At 35.8% G+C, this 18,671-nt stretch overlaps 1 protein-coding gene across 3 annotated transcripts in view; it reads left to right on the top strand.

Annotated features, from left to right (window-relative positions):
* The window catches only part of STAT4 (signal transducer and activator of transcription 4), a 104,556-nt gene that overhangs the window by 82,564 nt on the left and 3,321 nt on the right, over positions 1-18,671 (top strand). For all 3 annotated transcript variants that reach the window (XM_039844283.1, XM_039844285.1, XM_039844284.1), the window contains 8 exons: positions 1,243-1,287; positions 10,946-11,029; positions 12,497-12,595; positions 15,042-15,177; positions 16,898-16,947; positions 17,601-17,695; positions 17,997-18,133; positions 18,458-18,649. In XM_039844283.1, coding sequence (XP_039700217.1) covers positions 1,243-1,287; positions 10,946-11,029; positions 12,497-12,595; positions 15,042-15,177; positions 16,898-16,947; positions 17,601-17,695; positions 17,997-18,133; positions 18,458-18,649 — 838 coding nt within the window. The remainder of the gene's footprint in view (positions 1-1,242; positions 1,288-10,945; positions 11,030-12,496; positions 12,596-15,041; positions 15,178-16,897; positions 16,948-17,600; positions 17,696-17,996; positions 18,134-18,457; positions 18,650-18,671) is intronic.

Genomic DNA, 18,671 nt, shown 5'->3' with positions numbered 1-18,671 from the left:
ACTCACCTGGTTTGTTAACGTTCAGGAAGAACCTCACCTGAATTTGGGACACCACTGAGTCAGCCTCAGAAGGTCTATTTTCTAAAAACTATAAATTCTACATTAACAGAAGGATATCTGCATACACAAGCTTGTGCTGGTTTTTATTTTTGGTTTTATTTTTGTGTGATTTTCAGTACTGAAGAGTACATTTCTTTGTAACTTAATCCCTACCATGTGAGACTGCTAAATAAATAAAGTATGTTGACGAATCATATATTATACATCCTTAGAACTAGCCCTTTTTTTGCTTAGATTTACTCCATATCCTCAATAATGGGAGATGTTTGCTAATAAGTAAAGCAGTAAGAGGGCCTTAACTTAGAGATGTCTGTCTCCCAAAAAAGTCACGTGGAAAGGGAGGATAATGAACATACCAAAAAGAGGTTAGGTCTTCATTCCAGCAGGTAGAATATAGAAAATAACAAAATCTGTTTTTACAGTGCTCTTCTAGTTTTAAAGCATTTTCATGTATTACCTTTTGCATAATTTCAATTGCTTTTTAATACAAAGGAAATGTAGAAAATTAGAGAAGCAAAATTTCAAAAATTAAAAATCACCTATAATCCCATCACCTTGAGGTAACACCAGCAACATCCTTATTTTTGTTTTTATTCTTTTTTCATATATATATATATATTTTTTTTAAAGTGGAATCGGATTATACACAGTATATAATTTATTTTCTGCCTTTTAAAAAAAAATTAAGTAATCTATATCATGAATATTTTTGTGTAAGTCTCCTTCTCCTTTAATGCTATGTAGTACTTACTGTGCCATGTGGCATCCTGCCCCATCATTTATTTTCCTGTCCTCTGGGTTAGACTAGGTTTCACGGCGACTGGGGATCTCCATGGCTTAGCTCAGATGATACTTTGCAGGTACAAAGGAGGGCTGTATAAATTCTAAAACATCCCAGCATGATTTCCTTTTTCCAAAATGTTGGTTGAAAACACAGTCTTAATGGTATGCCAACTTGCTTATTTATCTCAATGAAAGTTTCTAAACTGGTTTCCCATAATGTGAAATAGGAAAGCTCCTTCCTACTGAATGTGGGCAGCTCTGTCAGGTTTCCATGAGTTAGAAGATATCTGGGTTACTGTCAAAATTCTGGCCAAGAAAATCACTACAATAGATACAACTAACTTGATATTTAGCTGATAATACCTTTCTATCTAAACACTATTGTTTTCTTTCACAAAGCAACCGAAGGAAATGAAGTCCAGTGCTGGAAGCAAAGGAAATGAGGTAGGAATTGTTTTCTCCAAAGGAGTTTTTCTAGGAAGTAATTCTATAATATCTTATTATAGATATTATAGAACTTCCCTTTATATTTTTGCATAAAGTCAAAGTCATGTTTCTCTGATTACAAATATAAAGCTTAATAATTGCAGACAGTGTAAGAAATTTTGTTTTAAAAAGGAAAAAGAAATTGCATATAATAACACCCTCCTAAGAAAATGACTGTAAACATTTTGGTTCATATCATTCTAGACTTTTATCTATGTATATATTACTTTAAAATATATGAATATGTACACATTTTTTCATAATCTTGCTTTTTTCATACAGCAATTATTTAAAGATGTTATGAAATATCTTCAAATCACTCATTTTCCTCAGATAAGAGGTCTCAAACATATGTGAAAAACAGTCTTATTATTTTATGGTGTCAATTACCTTGCTTTTAGATCTAAGGTTTGCATTTCACTGCATAAATTGATTAAAAATACAAATGGATATAGTTTAAGTGTTTGCATTTGAGTAAGTAAATAATAGAGTGATCAAATCCTGGGTTGTAAATGGTCTTGGAGATATAAATTTAGTTTGACTAGATATTAAGGCATATGTCTATGCCCTCCATATTTAGAATTAGAAAATCTGGGTTTGAGTCCATTTTGACAATGACTGAAAAACGTAATCCTGAGCAAATGATCTATTAGAGAGATATCGCATTTTTTTTCGTCTAACAGATCAAGATTATAAAGCCCAATGCTTTCTGCTCAGAGATGCTGCATATGTAAGACCATCTACATAATGCAGTTATAAAGCAGGGAGGTTTATTTATGGTGTGGTTAGTGTGGATTTAATCTCCTGGCCTTATACCTCACAGCTCCTATGAGAAATATTTTTAAATTATTTGGGGGCAAAAAGCACTTTATAAATCCAGCATTCAACTACAATCAATAAAACCCATCCCACAAAACCACAGATTTATTACGACAAGTTTAGTGCTCCACTAAACTTGCAAGAATTCTTCATTCCCTTAATCATGTCTTCAAGGTCATTTGCCAAATATCACAGCCCCACCAAAGATGGGCTCGCCTTCCTCCCAGGATAGAACCTTGACTTAGGTCAGCCCTGCAAACAAGTCTCTAATAGCCCAAATATCACATGAACAGAGCTTTTGAGTTTAAAGATAGTCCAGTAAACCAAAGAAGTGGAAATTATTCTTCCTACCTTATAGTAATTTATAAATGTTTTATTCTTCCTAATTGAAACCTTAGCACATTATTAATTAAAGCCCATTTCACTCATCTCACTGGAATTTTGACCAGAATAAAAATGACATTTCATGCTGTGTGACATCCCTGTATAGTATTTACTAAGTCCAAATAGACTAAGCACAAAGCTTCTGAACTTTTCTTAAGTAAAACAAATCAAATGGGAATGAATAAATCGAAATAGTTCATCTCTTTATTACATTGTCATTTCTATGAATGTAAAATCAAAATCTTTACTTGGATTTTCCCAGAGACAGAAATCTAAGTAAATAATTGTCTACTCTAGAAAAAACAACCAATCTTATTAATATTATCTACTTTTATTAATTTGAATTTATTTCCTCTTATTTTCCTATTTATAACAAAATTGTACAGTCATATCAGAATGATTCTATTTCTTCCTTTTCCCTCCCCCAAGTTTGCCAGATCAAGATAATTTTATTTTAAACTATTCTTTGAGCTCCCCCTGTTGATAGAATTTTAATATGACTCCTAGGTACACAAACCATAGACTTGAACGTTGTTTTAAGTGCTACAAGAAGAATTGAAAAGTCATAAAGCATATAAAAGTGGGGTGAGAAAGATGAGCCAAGGAATCAGGGGCTTGTCCAGGAGTGGAGATGCCTAAAGGAAAGACAAGAACGAGCTGAGGAAGATCTGGTGATATAGTAGGATTCATAAAGTCATGGGGTTGTAGTAACCTAAATTTCAAGACAAGATGCTAACATATTAGCTTCGCTTTTGAATTTCGAATAGTAGCCGTTGTTTATCTGTCAGCACCTGCATCAGGAGTTCACAGCCAGACAAGAATTTATTTAACAAACCCTCGTATGGCATTTACTATATACTGGGTGCTGTCTAAGAGCTTCACTGACCTTGATTTATGTAATTCTTGCGATACTGCTATGAAGTATATACTACTGGCATCGTGCAGGGAAACTGGGACATAGAGGAGTCCGCCAAGATTTAAACCGTGGCTCTCATGTCCATTCTCTCAGCCAGTATGCCATGCTGCTTCTGAGATCATGAAACCTTCCCCAAGAGAAGCCATGCTGATTGGCACTCCTCTTTGATCCCTTCCCTCCCCTTTACCTCATCAAGCCCTCTCCATTTGCTGGTATTCCTATGAGGGAGATTTTTGTGGATTTGCAGGTAGCATCTCATCTTTTCCTGTCTGTTCCAGCTGCTGCTGCTATTGAACCCACCCACTCAGAAATCATGTAGCCACCTTGCACCAGAATCCTTACAAAGTTTAAAAGTAATTTAAAATAATGTTTCCTCAGAAAATGTTCTTGACCTCTCCCTTATCTTCTGTACGCCTCAGTGAGGTAGGGGAAATTGCATTATGTTGGGCTCTGCCTCTTCTAGGCAGCAGACCTTGCACAAGCCACTTAACCTTACTAACTCCCAGTTTCCTCATCTATCAAATGAGGACCATGTTAACCTGCTCTTCATAGGGTTGTTGGGAAGAACAAATGAGATGGTGTATGTGAGAGTCAACTGCAGTGCGCTGTGCAGAAGTCTACTATGGCAATTCCTGATTTCCCCTCAGGCTGCCCCCTCTGTAAAAGCAGGTATTAACACAGGTGGGAAAATGACTCCAAAGGAGGTATCTGACCTAGTACAAACTGCTGATCCTTATCCTTAACTGCTCTCCAGCCAAAGTGCTTGGCAAAGAATGGTCCCTTTCAAAAGCCCCTGAGCACACTCCTTATGACTCCAGGTCCCCGAAACCTCAGAGCACCATGTCTGTATGGCCCTTTTATAATATCACATGCCTCAGGTTCCCACCACTACCCCACTGCCGCACTCTCCCTACCCCACTCCTGCGTGTGTGCGTGCATGTGTGTCACATACACGCTCACACACAACTTAGAGTCCCTCAGTTCTGCTTTTGTGGTTGTGAGAACCTGGATTTGATACTTATTAAATGATTGAGAACATACCAAGATGTCATGAATTATAGTTTCCTGAGGTCGCCATTCCAAACTACCTTAGAATTGCAGCACCCCATGGCTGTTGGATTCTGGGATTATCCAAGAAGAGGTGACCTGTCAGGATGTGCAGGGACTCCTGGCTGTAGGATTGGATGAAAGGAGGAAGTTACACTAGACCCATACTGTTTCCAGAAGACCCTAAAATACCAGAGAGATGCCTCGGGAGTCACCTTTGGATTAGGGGTTGGTGAAAGGCAGAGCTCTGGGTCTCCCATCCCTGTTTCAGTCAAGACAGCTCTATTTTCTGTGTTGTACGAACCCAGGTGGAAAATTTCAAGACTATGTTCCAAAGTTAAAAAATATTTGAAAACCATTGTACTAGATCATCTCCGAAGCTCCTTTGACTAAGATTTTGTAACCCGCAAAAGCGCACCTTAGGGTAGGGGATTTACATTTTTTTTTTTTTTTACAAAATGAATTTAATTTTAAGAATTCGCTTTGGAATTTCACAACACCCCTTGAGGAATCTGTAGACAGTCACGAAATCAAGGTTAGCAATTACTGCCTCTTTCTCTCACCTTTGTTCTTTCCTTGGAAGAGTCACCATGAAGAAACAATTCCATCATCTAGCCAGTAGCCAAACTTTGAAGGCATCAGGTCTGTCCCTATAAAAGAAACATCCCCAGGGAGCAACCTTTCCTGGAGGTCCTTATCTGGTGGGAGCCAGCTACAGTGATTACTGAAATCTGGAAACTGTTTGAACAGGGAGGGAAGCTGGAATTGCAGTCATTCTAATTTGTTCTTTGTCAGCAGGCTTTAACTGATAAATGACAGTTTTAGCCACACACTGAGGTGTTAGGTAATTTTGTTTATGTGGTGGAAAGTCATGAAGCACAAAGAAGCTATTAGCAAAGCCTGGGTGACTTGAGTTTCATTTAACAAAATAGCCAAACAGATGTTCTTTCAAGGTTCAGTGTTCTCAAACACAGATACACTATTCACACTCCAACTAGCCCCAGCATTTTCACAGGAAGTTGATTTCATTCTGAACTAATTTAAATAGCTGCATTGCTTTTTTAAAGAGAGACATCAGTACAACAATAACACTAACAATTTGGACTTCTTATGCAATATCCTCCTTACAGTCCTCTTATTTTATGGGCTGAGGATTAGTTGTCAGTTTACATTTGTTTCCTATGAGCTTGTGGCTGAAGTCCATCTCTCACGTGATTGTACCATTATTTCCTCTCTTATCATTATTTCCCAGCATCTAACACATTGTCTAGCTCATGGCAGGTACTCAATAAATATTCATCAAGTGAATGAAGAATTTTAATTGTGTTCTATTCTACATAGTTTTCCATGTACAACATTATCATAGATTATGGCCTGTTAAGAGATGAGCAAGAAATTTAGATAAAAATCATCCTTATCTCAGTCATATTTACTTGGCAGAGGTTTCCTTTCAAGTTAAAAGCCATAATCATTTATTAACATATTCTAGGTTTCCAGGGCATACTATTAGACACTGAACAGAGGGAACAAAAAAGAATATGATGACATCTATACTTACCTTTCATCAGGTTGTGTATTTTTTTCCAGGTGGAACCTTCTTCGAATTGTTCAGCCAGTCGTCCAGTTTCTTAACAGATTATCAAATAGGTGCTTTTCTTTAGAAGTACAATATGGTCAATCAAGTTATTATATTCATTGCCATATAACTATTATAAATATTGATATTTTAAATCCATAACCATCTCAGATGATTAGAGTGGCTTTTAATAAAGACATTAATGGTGCACCTTACCTAGGATATTTTCCCGATCTGTAAGGAATGTGAAATTGAATAGTGTCCCTGGCTGAGACTATACTTATAAGTAATAAAGATTATGAGTGATGGCCATGCAAACTGAAAATTAATGATGCTTCTTTTTGTCACAGCTGCTATTCTCCAGTCCTGTGTATTGTATGTCAGATTTCTTACTGGATCTTATTCTAAATGTGCCTCACAATTGCATCAGGGGTTTTAGGTAAACATAGAAAATTAATCTGAATCACTGAGATCTCTCACTGCACACACTCCAGTTCAGTAAAGTAATATCTAAAGCATGAAAAGTCTTTTTCCAAAGTTAATGGATGAGTGTCATTACTCTGTCTCACACTTTGGATGGTTCCATAACCCAAAGATCTGGGGAAATTATCCATAATGAATGATGTATTATATGTACATTTAATCATAGAAATTAAACTATACAGGCTAGAATTGGAAAAGGTTGGAATTGTGTACTCAAAAAAGCTCCCTTTGGCTATCCTCCAGCTGTACTTCCTGAAAGAGGAAAATGTATGTGGGGTCCAGACAATGTGCTCACCCAGAGTTCAGGACCACAGAACTCCCAGCCTGAAAGACCTCAAGCCCACTTTCAAGGCCTGTCCGGGCCTCTTCTCCAAGTTTACTCTCCCAAGCATAGGTGTTATCATCAATGCAAACATTTCTAAGCACAAGCACAGAGGCCTAGCGGCCATATTAGACATACAAGGCCCCTCAAAGAGGTGGAAGAGAGGGGATGGACAATGGTCCAGGATGGCCATGCTTTCCCCTGGCCACCATGTTCCAGTTGGGACTTTGGGGAGATAAAACCTGGTCATTTAGGTCATGTGAAAGCTCAGATGTCAAGGTAGGAAGTGAGGCCATATTTTAACAGATTGTTAACTTGATTTATAATGGTTAAATATTTAGACATATGGCATGTGGGTCTCCATCTGCATGCTTGCCTCAGGCCTCTCAACTGTTCTGAACAGGCTTGTATCATCTTGTCATTGAATTCGGTGAGTGTTAAAGGCACCCATTAGAGGACAAGAAATTGTGGATTCTCCATTCATCAGTGCTTTGCATAGTGTATCCCATAAGCATCCTATAGGGTAGTGAGATCATCTGTTGTTTAAAAAAATGTGTTTTTTCTTCAACTTGGGGTCTGAACATAAGCTAATTACTTCATCTCATGTTCAACCAAAGAAACAGCTATCATCCACCATCTATCATCTATCTATCTATCTATCTATCTATCTATCTATCTATCTATCTATCATCTGTCATCCATTTATTTAAACATGAAAGTGGGGGGATGGAGGTGGGGAAAATGTCTGTTTAGTGCGTTAGATGTACTGGGAGTAATTTTAGGAATGGTCTAAGGGATTTTCAAGCACAATTTTCATTTCGTTAACATAACTTTTAGCTAACCCGATAAGAAGCAATCCCACTCTAGTGAATCTAACTACCTGTGGGAATGTAAGGTACCACAATGACCTAACCCAAGGGAGAGAGGAGTTTTTAATTCTCTACTTTTTTCTCAATAACAAGTATAAATTTAACATTCTTCGTTGTCTATAAAGTCTTTCTCATGTAATTGTTATTCATGTCATCATATTAGAACTGTTTTTATTATTTGAAATTTAATACTAATAGATTCTGACTTGTTATTAGCACATATTCACTATTAGATCTCCCTTTCTCCCAGAGCTGACTCTGCCACCTCCAACCCACCCTAACTTTTCTTGCCAAATAATACCACTTCAGTTTACATTTTCCCACAGTGCTGATTTTTAAAAATTGTTTAAGCTTTCTCCGCCATCTCCAAATTTTTCACATCCCTTTTGAGACTAAACACAATGTAGATATACCACATTGAGAATAATTTTCTCACAAATTCCACCCAGGATTCAGTAGGCCTGTGGTGAAGTCAGAGATCCTGTTTTTCTAACAAACTCTTAGATGATGACAGTGCTGCTGGCACATAACAAGATGCTGTAAAATTTCGTCAGGGAAAAACAGCAATTTCTGTTCCACTCCTTTCTACTCCAAGCCCACTCCCCAGAGGTGATCATTTTTTGAGCTGTAAATGTCACGCTCATATCGTACTGATATTTCTTGATTTTTTTTTCACATTTAATTTTTGAATTCTTTCTATAAAAGATTAAGCTTTGGTTCTCTTATCCTAGCTTTCCATACATATAAATTTCCCCTCCATTTTCACAATATTATTATATAACATATTTTGATTTAGTTAATATATTCAATGTTTACATTACTATGATTATAAAAATTGTCAACAACTGAGCCATATAACAATATGATTGTATTTCTATTCTTAGATTACTTTTAGTTTCCCCTATATTGATTAGTTGTCTCAATTTTTTTTTTATTTGAGCAATTTGTTTTATGTACCTGTCACAAATGTAGCCCCAAACTTCCTTCAGAACTTGAGAACTCCTTGCAATTTGGTTAAACAGGTCAATATGAGTTTCTTTTTCTTCTTGGCGACATCTCTCTGGGAACCCTCCATCTCTTGCTTCAGTCTGGGCCGGCTGTCCTCTGATCCTGTTGCCCAACTGTTTTCTGTTTTTTGGAGTAGTTTTTCCTTTCACCATCATCTTAGGGAGTGCATCTTCTACTTTATTAGATTTTGAGAAATTATTTTCCAAAGTGATTGTACCAACTTGTATTGGCAGTGTGTAAGAGTTATCAATGGGTTATGCCTTTGATATTTCCTCTATTTCATTTTTTCGGTTCTCTTTCTGAACTTCTGTGTTATTAGAGTTTGTGTATTAATTCTTTGTTATCTTTTCTATCTTATTTTTTATTTCTTTGTTTTTTGTTTTACTTTCTGGAACATTTCCTTCACCCCAGTTCCAGTCCTTCTACTGACTTGTCTACTTATCTTATTATATTTTAATTATTCATTATTATTTTCTGAATGTCTCTTTTGATCGCATCCTTTTCTTGTTTCACTGATGTAATATATTTGTTACATCTGTGAGAATATTAATAAAGTTTTTAAACATCTCTAAGAACTCTGTAATGATATACACACACACATACAAATATATACAAAAGTAGAGAGAGAAACACAATAAACCTTCATTTATACACCACCCAGCTTCAACAATGATTCACATTTTGCCTATCTTATGTGTGTGAAATAAGATACACACACATTTTTTTCTGGAGTACTTAAATCCCAGGTGGTACAGCATCTTACTCACTGGTATCTCTTATCTAGAAGGTAAGGAATTTTAAAAACTTAACCACAACACGCTTATCACAAAAAAATGAAAATAATAATTTTTAAAATCTTTCTTAATAAAACTCAATTACTTTTTCAAATTTCTCCACTGTCTCAAAAAGATCTCTTTATGGTTGGTTTATACAAATCAGTATCCAATGTCCACGCATTCTAATTGGTTGATTTGCCAATTTATTTGTTGAGTTGATGTATAAAACTGAGTGTTTTTTGTTATCATCTTTTTCAACTCTTTGTTTGCTTTTGTGTTATCTCTTCTTTTCTGAATGCTTTGTTGTTGATTTTTATATATGTGTTTCATGTGAGAAGTTTCGTCAAATGTTGGATGATCATTAGCTTACTGTTTATGTTTAAGAGAAGGGCACTAAGAACTGGAAGTGAATGGTGGGAATTGTAGACTGAAGAGCGATTATTAGGATCTGGCTATCTCATTGGGGGACCCCCAAAGGCAATATCTATAAAATTGTCTCCCTAGGTCTAGTCCACTTCCTGGATCTCTTTCTTAGGGATGTCAAACAGAGAGGAAGGGGCATGAACTTCCCTGTACACGTTTACAGGGTCTTCCTCTCTCCAGCACAGCACCTCGCCTTTGTCCTGTTTGACTTTGTATCCAAAATTCAGAGAGCTTCTTTAGTTCTTCTGGTTCAAATCCAGAGACTAAATAAACCTCCTACCCCTTCCAGGATGGGAGAGAGATGGGACCCAATTGCATGCACTTGGTCTCATAACTGCTCCTCCTGTTCAGCCCTCTTCACTTTCCAGCCTCGGGGGCTCAAAGGCTTCAGGCTCTTGGTTCTGAGGCAGTTGGCACCTTATTGTCACCCTCACTCCATATTCCCCCCTACCTCTCACTAGAAGATCTAGATTAAAGTTTTATTTTATTAGAAAGTAAACAAAACTCCTGCTATTATGTTATTGAAGCTTCTGGAGGGAGCAGAGGAAAATACGTTTTCCACCATGTTTAACAAGAAAGAAATCTTGCTTTCTTTTTAAACAAATTCATTATGACACTGAGTTGTTTCTGTTGTATCTACACATATGTGGCTTGCTTTTATTAAGAGTTGGTACGTCAAAAGACTGATTTTCAAAAATTAAAAAAAAAAGAACAATTTCTCTGAATTTCAAATGATGAAAATATGCTGGGATTTTAAAAGCCATAAGTTATATTGTTTTGAGACTTAAAATAATTCTGTTTGTGGAAATGAAGGTTTCTCAAAGTCTCTGCATACTCTAAATAATTTTTTAAATAAAAGGAAGAAATGTTCCATCCTAGGGAAGTTTGGGATCATATACTTTAAGAATTTATTGATTTTTATAAAGAAGCAGGCCTAAAAATAGATAGCAAGTTTGCATTTGTAAGATAAAAACTTCTTTCTTTCTTCCTTAGGGCTGTCATATGGTGACTGAAGAGCTTCATTCCATAACCTTTGAAACACAGATCTGTCTCTATGGCCTGACTATAGATTTGGAGGTAGGTGTTTCAAGAAACATCTACTATTTGCTTATAACATTTTCAGGAACTGGTCAACATTTGTAGATGAAAGCTCAGTCTTTTCTAGGTTTTCATAATTCCCATTCCTTATTTTTGTTTTAATTTAGAAAATCAATATGACAAATATTCACTAATTAGTCAACATATACTATTCTGGTTAAATATGAATGGTAAAATCTCATGGGTATTATGAATTCAATATACACATATATTGAATAATTTGTTGGCTAGATTGTAGTTCATTTGTTTTCTGGGATTTCCTGAGTCATGGATACTCAGCGAAAAGCCTGAAGAGGAATAAGTATCCTTGAATCATGTAATGCAGTGATATATTTTCAAAAACTTAACTTGTACATAAAAATCTTTCAGAAATGTTTTTTCTAATGTAATTAGTAAAGATAAATGATAGGAGCATTAACAGTACATTGTTTTGATCCTCTTACAACATTCACCACTGAACTCAAAGAAGGAATAAGAAACTTTGAGGTAAAATTGAATGTGATTGACTACGAGCTCCCTGAAGGCAGGGCATCATGCCTCATTTCTCACTCCAAGCACAGTGCTTGCCACATAGTGGATGCTCAGCATTAATTGAGTAAATGAATGAATGAGTGCATGAACCAATAAACACAATTTCAGACATCCTGAATATGATCTTATTAGTAGCATATTATTTTAGAGTTCTACCTTTGCTCTTTTATGTTAATGAATGTAAACATGTTTATAAAATCTTCCATGGATTTCTCCCATATCTCTTTTCTGTAAACTTGTGTTTCCATGAATTATTAAGTTCCTCAAGTGGCTATTTTACTCTCTATAGCTCTCTAAACTTTGTTATTGAGTAGAGACTAATAACAGTTGCTAAATTTCCCAGTCTAGTCTGTGAAAATTTATTTATTCCATAAGGTTGAAAACTACAGTACCAATAGTATTAAGTCAGTTCTACAGCAACAGACCAGGCAGCTCTATCTCCCATAATGCTTTGTATTCCAAATTGCTTACCTCTCCATCTTCTACAATTAAAACTCCCATGTCTAGTACTGACATTAATTAAATGCTAGATCATAATTTTAACATATTGATCCATTTAGGTTCTTTAGTGTAACTTGAAGACAGTCGCTAAATCAATACAAGCTCTAATGACTTGCATTGTAGGCAGTCTGTGATATAAGAAAGTATAAATATTTATACAACGTCAGGGAAGATATTGGAGAAGCTGACTGAGCACTTTTGAAAGGATACCTTTTCTATAACTTCTTTCCTCCCAGTACCTTGACTGATATATTCACAGAAAGTTCCTGTGCCTACACAAGTCATTTTAGTGACCAGGGCAGTATGGATACCAGGGTTGGAGGAGTGAGATTGGTTTGAGATAGCCCTGTTGGGTAGAGGGTCCATTTAAGGTGCAGCTACCTATAATAACTATGCTTTTTTTTTTAAAACCAGACCAGCTCATTACCTGTGGTGATGATTTCCAATGTCAGTCAGTTACCTAATGCTTGGGCATCCATTATTTGGTACAACGTATCAACCAACGACTGTCAGGTAGAGTATCTATTCGTATCTCTCCTCCTTTAATGCTATTTGGTTTGTTTTATTGTCAACAAAACCCATCTGCATTGAAAGATACATATATATTTTATAAGACATATATATATGTATGTATGAATACCCATATGTAAATAAAATTTGGGCATGTCTTTGTGGATTGTTTTATTCCAGAACTCCAATATATCTACCTATAAGATTCCTCTCTCATGTAATAGTTAAAGTATTATGTTCAAATGTACTTGGACCCCGAGAGAATTCTAGCTGTCAAAAATGACAGACAGAGAGTCTGATCAGCTCCCAAATATGTGCATCAGAGAGAGTTCTAGGGTCATCCTGTGGCTCTGCTAACTGGGTTGTGGGGAGACTCCTTGCTGTAGAATTTGATAACTGACTGCTGTGTTTACCAACCTCAACCTTGGCCACATCTCCCACACAGGCTCTTCAACAGAGATAGTGAATTGGTTTCCAAATAAACGACTAGAATAGTCATCAGTCTTGCCTAACTACACTCTGACTGTACAAATTTTCAAGTTGATTGTAGATTTAACTCATTGAAGTTGATTATATAGATTTAATCCATTCTAGGCTCAAATTGGATTTTGTTGCCATCTGGTGGTTGAGACATTGATCAAAATTTGACCTGAAGTTACAAAGCAAGCAGAGAATAGATGTTCTTCTTAAAAGACAACCAGGGAAGGGAGTGGCAAAAAAGATGAGTCAGCATTTCCCCTTGCTCCCTCTTACCAAACCTCAGTGTGTTGTCCTGGAAACCACCAAGGTCTAGAGAAAATAGGTCAGATGTAAATAACATTTTTTCTTGATTCAAAGTAAATGTTCCTTCTCAAGGGAAGAATTTTTTTTACCTTAGTACCCAGCAATAGGAACAGACATAATGAGCCATCTCTAAGTGCTCTTTCCCTTTTATTTAATGTACCTAATAAGGAAACAACATGGAAAATGACTCAGCCCTATTCTTTCTAATCTTCCGGTGCCCTGGCATTTAGAGACAGATTAACTGCAGAGGAAGGCTGCATTGTGCCTCACTTCCTTTAAGATCACATACAGCAGTGAGAGGAACAGAACTCAGTAGAGAAGTCATCTGGTCTTTAAAGCCAAGAACAGCCAAACATCCTTGAAATTAAATGTCATTCCCCGCTAGGAGCTACAAACGTTCAGAGCTTTTTATCCAATTTTAAGATGCAGGAGGGAAGATAGGGATACTTCTTTGTCCTCTAGCCCCAGAGTGCAATGTTGCTGCATTTAGCTTCTGCTGCATCTTTCTTCTATAAGAAAGCTACCAAAGTTATTATACATCCCAGATTCTGTTCTGCTCCTGAATGAGGAATCTGGAGATGTAGATCATATACAGATTCTAAAACACAGATGCACAGCCTACTTAAAGAGTCCAACATAACAAATAACTGCAGTTCCTCTTAATTTTACTCTGCATCAAAACTCAAGCTCCTAGACCATGAGTATACTCTATTATTTTTGGTCATTTATCCAGACACAATTCTCAGGTTCAAGGAAAACTGCCTCTCTAGAAATTCTTTCTCTCTGTTCCTCCCCTTCTTATCTCCCACTCTATTAGATGCTGTCTTGTTTTATTCTCACCTTCTGAACTCTCTTGGATTGGTTCCATTTCTTGCTCCCCTGCTTAGTTCATGTTCACCAAAACCTTCTGCCTATAATGAACTAGATTTCTCAATTATTTCCTTTCTTTTCTTCTTAGAACATCTTTCCTGGTTTTTGCAGTAATCTGAGATGAAGTTATCTGTTCCACTATTGTTGACCCAGTTTCCGGTACAAACAGTCTTTTTTCGGAGATGATCATACAAAAGATTCTCTTGTCTAAAGCAAAATAAGAAAAGACCACTACTATCCACAGAACAAAAGTTAATTTTGAATTATGGTTAATTATAAATTATAAATTAATATTGTAGGTTAATTATGAATTCATATTGTAGGATCATCTTCCTTAGCCTGGATCTTAACTCTTTTTGTACTTTGGGACGCTTTGTCTGATCAAGGTATAGCTTGTACCAATCCATGATAAACCAATTAAATAACATAATATAAGTTTTGTTTAAGATTAATATTATTTCAGAAAAGAATATCTGTCCAATTATTTGTTAGACAATGTTAAACACTTATAGGAGTTGATAGTCCATAGTCTGGAGTTAGGGAGAGGATTAGTTCAAGAGATGCCTAATGATTTTTTTTCAAGGATAAGATGGAGCCATATATTATAGTAGACTGAAGGAAAAAAGAACTATTTAGGAAAAGACAAAATCAATCTTAATTAAAAAGCACAACGGAGATGAGATAATCTGTATTGTTAACTTAAGTTGGCCTAAAGAGTTAAATCAGAAATCCTAGATATTGAATTCTACTGTGTTCAATGTGATTAATAAATATAATCATTATAACTCTATTTCAGAACTTGGTTTTCTTTAATAATCCTCCATCTGCCACTTTAAGTCAACTCCTAGAAGTGATGAGCTGGCAGTTTTCATCATATGTCGGCCGTGGCCTCAACTCAGATCAACTCAATATGCTGGCAGAGAAGATTACAGGTGAGAGCTCATATACATGGATGACTTGCCCCTGCTTTTGGTACTCAAGTGTTTTAGAAAGCCAGGGTGATATTACTACTATTAATAATAGCAATGATCATCACAATTTATTGAGTTCCTACTATAATGGCAGGCACAAGGACTAAATGCTATATATTTTTTCTTACAAAAGTTTTTTAAGGGTGAACAATGATTATTTAAGGCAAAATGATCCATTTTACAGATGAGGATACTCAAGTTCAGAGGTTAAGTAACTTGCCACAGCTGCATGGCTAGTTCATAGCAGAGCCAAGACACAGGCCAGGCCTGCCCATGGCTAAAGCCTCACTTCCATTCCATTTCACACTTCAGTCTCTAGGGTGTTTTTATGCATTTCCACTGAATATAATGTGAAGTCTTATAATGAATGGTGCCTTGATCTCTCATATTAATATCACAATGGTCATTAACCAAATAGAAAGTAGCTGATTCCAGGGCCAGAAAATTTAATAGAAATTAAAAACCACCCAGGTAATCCTTAATTCTATGTATCAAGAAAACTTCAACCAGAGGATAAGGGGAAGGAGGGAGAAGGGAAGTAGATAGGATAAAAGGGATCAAATATATGGTGACAGGGTGCTAAATCCTGTACTACTCAAACATTCTCCTTTATAAACTCTCCCTTATCTGAAAAAAACAAAAACAAAAACTTTGGTTTTGATGTTTCTAAACTTTGTAATATAGAGTCATTGGTACTCCTTGGAGTGACTATAATGTAAGCTTTTTCTAAAAGAATTTTAAAAGATATCTATATTTTGACAATTCTGGGATGAACACATTTAGCACCAAAAAGAGTTAAAATGAGATTTGTATACAGTTCTAGTTAAAGTAGGGACAAAGATGCATTTGAGCAGCAATATTGGAAACGTGTGTGATTTGGTTAAGTTTGATGTAACCAGGTGATGCTGGGTTGCCATTTGTAGCCATTATCTGATCAATACAAATTTAAATAGATCAGGGCTTTGGGAATATTATAAAATGTACTAATGTAAGTATCCTTTTTGATCCTTATTTAATTTCTATACTGCAGTAGTAGGAATTCAATAAATATTTTTTAACGAGTGAATAAAGCTTTTAAAAATGTAGCATAGATAGCCACCATATCCTTTCAGATCTTTATCAAAGTATTCTTATGAGTATAATTTCTTTAGAAATTTACATAGAAACTCTTGTATCCTTTCACTTCCCTGGATCAAAAGTCAATGGTCCCTTATTGCCCAGTGAATCTTCATCCATTCTTTTCATGTAATAGTCAAGACTCCTGGTAATCTGGATACACCTAATTTATACAAAGTGATTTTATAATGTTTATTCTCCAACATTAGGCTGCCTTCATAAGCCATAATTATGTCCACTATGCTTCATCCTTTATTATTCTTGCTACTGAAGTAGCCTCCTCTTTCTCCTATCCATTCTTAACCAAATCACACACGTTTCCACTACTGCTGGTCCTAGACACTCACTCTCTTCCTAAAACTATCTTGACTTCCTCTGTGGAAAAGAATAAATAATATATTTTATGATATATTATTACTGTTTCTAGCAGTAAGTACACTGTAAACACATAGCAGGTGCTTAAGAAATGCTTGAAAGAAGAGGGGGGAAGAGAAAATCTAAATTAAGCACCAAATTGAAGAGGCTAATTGTTTGATAAAAATCTCATTCTTTTCTTTCATTTTAGTCCAAACTAGCTACAGTGACGGTCATCTCACCTGGGCCAAGTTCTGCAAGGTACAAACAAGGGAAGGGAGACATCATTTATATAATCTTTTTTTTAAAAAAAATAGCATTCCTTCTTTTCTACCTGACAAAAGTCGGTAGTCTTTTAATATCAATGGCAGCATGCATTTAATTTGGAAAGGTACGTCTGTTTTAAGATTTAAGAAATACATTATGAACTACCAGTTGGATATTGACATTTTTCCAATATTGGCTATTTTTTTAAATGTTGCAATTAGAATCTTGTATATACCTTTTTATATTTATCTAAACATTTCCTTCAGATAAAAATCCTAAAATATTGCTGAGCAAAGTGTTAAAGGAATAGTTAAAGCTTTCAATACACATCACCAAATTGCCATCTAGAAAACTTGTCTGAATTTATAGAAATGAGAGCATATATTCTCCAGTCCTTGACAAGATTGGCTTTATTATTTTTTATATTGTAGATCTGATGGGTGAAAATGTAATAGCGCTCCTTTTTAAGTCTCCAAATCATAGTCTAGGATTTTGGTGACTTCCTGAATAAGGTTATTTTAAAAAGAAATTCTAAAGTGTTGTCTCATTTAAAGGAAATATTTCACTGAAAAAGAGGAACTCAAATTATTATATCAACATAATTATTGAAATAGTCATTGTCCTAATATGTTTGTCTATTCCAATAGGAACACTTACCTGGTAAATCATTTACCTTTTGGACATGGCTTGAAGCAATATTAGATCTAATTAAGAAACACATTCTTCCCCTTTGGATTGATGGGTGAGTTACTGGTTATATTTTCCATATGAGTTCATTAGGTTCTTATTTTTATGCTGTTGTGTTTTTTCGTTTTCTTTTCTTTTCAAGCATGTTTAGTGTCATTGGGGGAAATAGTTGTAGTTTCTTATATTCTTCATAGAATATTGATATTTACTTTAATCTATATAAGAGTATTTCAGGCACCATTGACATTGGTTATACTCAAAACAAATTTAAGTCTGTTCTTTGTGAATGAATTAAATGTAAATGCAATAAATTACAGGCTTTGCTCAGATAAAACTATGCACTGTTCTATTTTTAGGTATGTCATGGGCTTTGTTAGCAAGGAGAAGGAACGACTCTTGCTAAAGGACAAAATGCCTGGAACTTTTTTGTTAAGATTCAGTGAAAGCCACCTTGGAGGAATAACTTTCACCTGGGTGGACCACTCTGAAAATGGTACGTGCTCACTATTGTTTATTCTTGTGAGATTAGTATCAAGTTTAGCTAATCAAGTTTCAGTTTTTAGAAATGCGTGGTGTGTTCTGTTTCCCATATGTTCAATGGGTTTGAATATTAATTATTACAGTTGTGCCAGAATGGGATACCGTGAATTTCTCATAGACCGTATGGGTGTCCTCTATCATGTGGCAATCTGTACTGTCCAGACTGTAGAAAAGGGCTGGCATTGTTTTGTAATCAGTGACTTCATGAGGGCAGGAAAAATGGCCCCAAAGGATGCCTGCAGGAACATGAATATCCCCCTGCTTTCTGTTTTTCCAGGAGAAGTGAGATTCCACTCTGTGGAACCCTACAATAAAGGCCGGTTGTCTGCTCTGCCATTCGCTGACATCCTTCGAGACTACAAGGTTATTATGGCTGAAAACATTCCTGAAAACCCTCTGAAGTACCTATATCCTGACATTCCCAAAGACAAAGCCTTCGGTAAACACTACAGCTCCCAGCCTTGCGAAGGTTAGGTTCTTTCTGTGTGCTT

Source organism: Pteropus medius, unplaced genomic scaffold, assembly GCF_902729225.1.
Source record: "Pteropus medius unplaced genomic scaffold, Ma_sr-lr_union100, whole genome shotgun sequence".
In the NCBI taxonomy this organism is placed as follows: domain Eukaryota; kingdom Metazoa; phylum Chordata; class Mammalia; order Chiroptera; family Pteropodidae; genus Pteropus; species Pteropus medius.
The sequence above is the reverse complement of the archived record's forward strand: the minus strand, read 5'-3'. Positions and strand labels throughout refer to the sequence as shown.